This window comes from Cystoisospora suis, assembly GCF_002600585.1.
Source record: "Cystoisospora suis strain Wien I chromosome Unknown contig_8753, whole genome shotgun sequence".
Lineage (NCBI taxonomy): Eukaryota > Apicomplexa > Conoidasida > Eucoccidiorida > Sarcocystidae > Cystoisospora > Cystoisospora suis.
The window spans coordinates 4,073-6,340 of NW_027161531.1; the positions used below are offsets into that span (position 1 = coordinate 4,073).

At 42.9% G+C, this 2,268-nt stretch overlaps 1 protein-coding gene across 1 annotated transcript; it reads right to left on the minus strand.

The window, feature by feature from the left end:
• CSUI_010884 (dense granule protein gra12) lies at nucleotides 1–2,102 on the minus strand. The gene is made up of 2 exons (XM_068070985.1): nucleotides 1,569–2,102; nucleotides 1–518 (listed from the first exon to the last, which is right to left on the minus strand). The coding sequence occupies exons 1-2, from the start codon at nucleotides 2,054–2,056 to the stop codon at nucleotides 95–97; spliced, it is 912 nt and encodes a 303-aa protein (XP_067917040.1). The 5' UTR covers nucleotides 2,057–2,102; the 3' UTR covers nucleotides 1–94.
• Between the last annotated feature and the right edge of the window lie 166 nt (nucleotides 2,103–2,268).

A 2,268-nucleotide genomic window follows, 5' to 3' on the forward strand; every position in this document is an offset into this window, starting at 1 on the left:
ATCTCTCTTTGATCTATCTTTAATCTATCTATCTCCATCTGTGTTCTGGATCTCTTGAATCTTTCCATGTATCTTAACACTCCATCCATCCATCTTAGAGATTTCCGAAGAGCTCATCTCCTGCTCCTCCTCCTCCTGTTGCTTTATTTTGTTTATTCTTGATATCGTAAATCTCTAGGCCGACTTGGATAGCTTGAAGAAGGAACTTTCCAAGCGTCTTGACCCAGCGGACTTTGCGGGCGGCGCGGACTGTCCGAATATAAGACGGAATGAGGAAAGGATCAGGAACTAATTCAAGGGTGACAGGCACATCATTAACCTCGGTTGAGAATACGCCTTCCGTGACAATTCCTTTCAAAACAGGATATCTCCCGTTAAAGAAGTTCACGCCAGTGACCTGCACTTCCACCGTCTTCATCTTCTCGGGTTTGTACAATGCCCAGAGATTCTTGCTCGCCGCTCCAGCCAAGAATTGACATAAGCACAAACCCTCGAAGGTCGCCTTCACTTGGAAACGCCTAAGAAAGAGATAGAGAGAGGAGAGAAAGAAAGAAAAAAGGAGGAAGAGATAGGAAGGAAAGAGAGTTTCAAAGGAAAGGATGCTCCCATGTAGGCACTGAAATGTCACACAGGGTGCAAAAATACACTGCGGAGAGATGAATTTCTCTGTAGATCTTATCATCTAGTTATGGAATGAGAGAGAAGCAAGAAGATGATATAAGAGAGAGAGGCAAGTTCATTCACCTCCTAATTTCTTCTTCTAAAAAGACAGCCTATACACAGACAAGATTTCCTTATGATTTATAGGGATCATATCTAGATATACAAGACTCGCACACTATCTATGGAGATACTTATCTATCTTCATTCTATCTGTATCCTCAAGGCTCCTCCCATTGACATCTAGACATCATGCATGCGCGTCGCACCATTCCGGTGTATAGACACCTGGTCATACATGGTATGTATCCGCATCTATACATATATATATGTATATGCGAAGACAATCTTCTTTTCTACATACGTACACACACTAGCAGTATAGGTGTATGACGCTAGAGATAGCTTGGCGATTTGATTCAAGTCGATGAAGGCAGGAAAGAAGGCGAGTCTTTGCATCAAGGAAAGAGTAGGCTTAATTCTACACATGTATGCATGCACATATGTATCTATTTCTCTACATATATATGACGTCATAGAAACATCTAGGCCATGCACGCGTAGATAGATGTGGGGATTTAGACCAAGTAGTACGAAAATAGATCGTGGCGAAAATAGAGGTGACGACTGTCTTCATGAATGCAAAGTCGAGGCAGGCCTTAGCACGTACAAAGACGCATTGGGACTATATCACTTTCATCCACATAGAAAAAGGAGAGCGAGAAAGATACATACACACGCATGGATATAACCATATAGAGAGATTGATATGTATATGGAGAAACAAGAACTCTTTAAACCTGCTATCTATCTATCTATCTTTAATCTATCTATCTATCTATCTCTCGATCTCTACATATAGCTTCCCACTTATCGAGAGAGAGAGACAGGATATGTGCTGGGCTCACGTGAGAAGTCGACAGGTGGTTCCATCCAGCCAGAAGTCTTTAAGAGAAAAGCGCAGGACAAGAACCTGCTTGAAGGCCGCATAGACAAGCTGGCCTAGATCAACGATCTTCCCCAGAGTACTTCGGTCGTTCGTTTTAGCAAGGGAGGCTCCTATTCCCATTCCAGCAACGAGCCCGGAGACGAGAGATCCTTTCCCTGCCTTTGCTAAGACCACTGGCTGATTGAAGGTGGGAGGGGGAGCTAAGAGAATATAGACATGCTTGCGGGATTTCCTCACGGGGTAGATTGCGTGTGAAGAAGGACGCGGGTCATCTGCGATGGAAAAGACAGATCCGATAAGATGCGAGAAGAGACTGTAGCCTTCCTCAGGAGGAAGATAGGCAAATGTGGCAGTCATCCAAGGGAGCGGATGACCATACCAGTCGTCATGAAAGAGATCCAAATGCACAGCCGTTACGCGAATTCGAAACTCAGGGAAGGACGTCATGGCATTCTTCGCTTTCTTGAGGAGATTCAACGGTGACAGGCTTGATCTGACAGAGACGAAAGAGATAGAAAATACACAAGTAGAGAGAGGAAAGATAGATTGAAGACAGACAAATAGATAGATTAAAGATAGATTAAAGATAGATAGATAGATCAAAGATAGATAGATAGATTAAAGATAGATAGATAGATAGATTAAAGATAGATAGATTA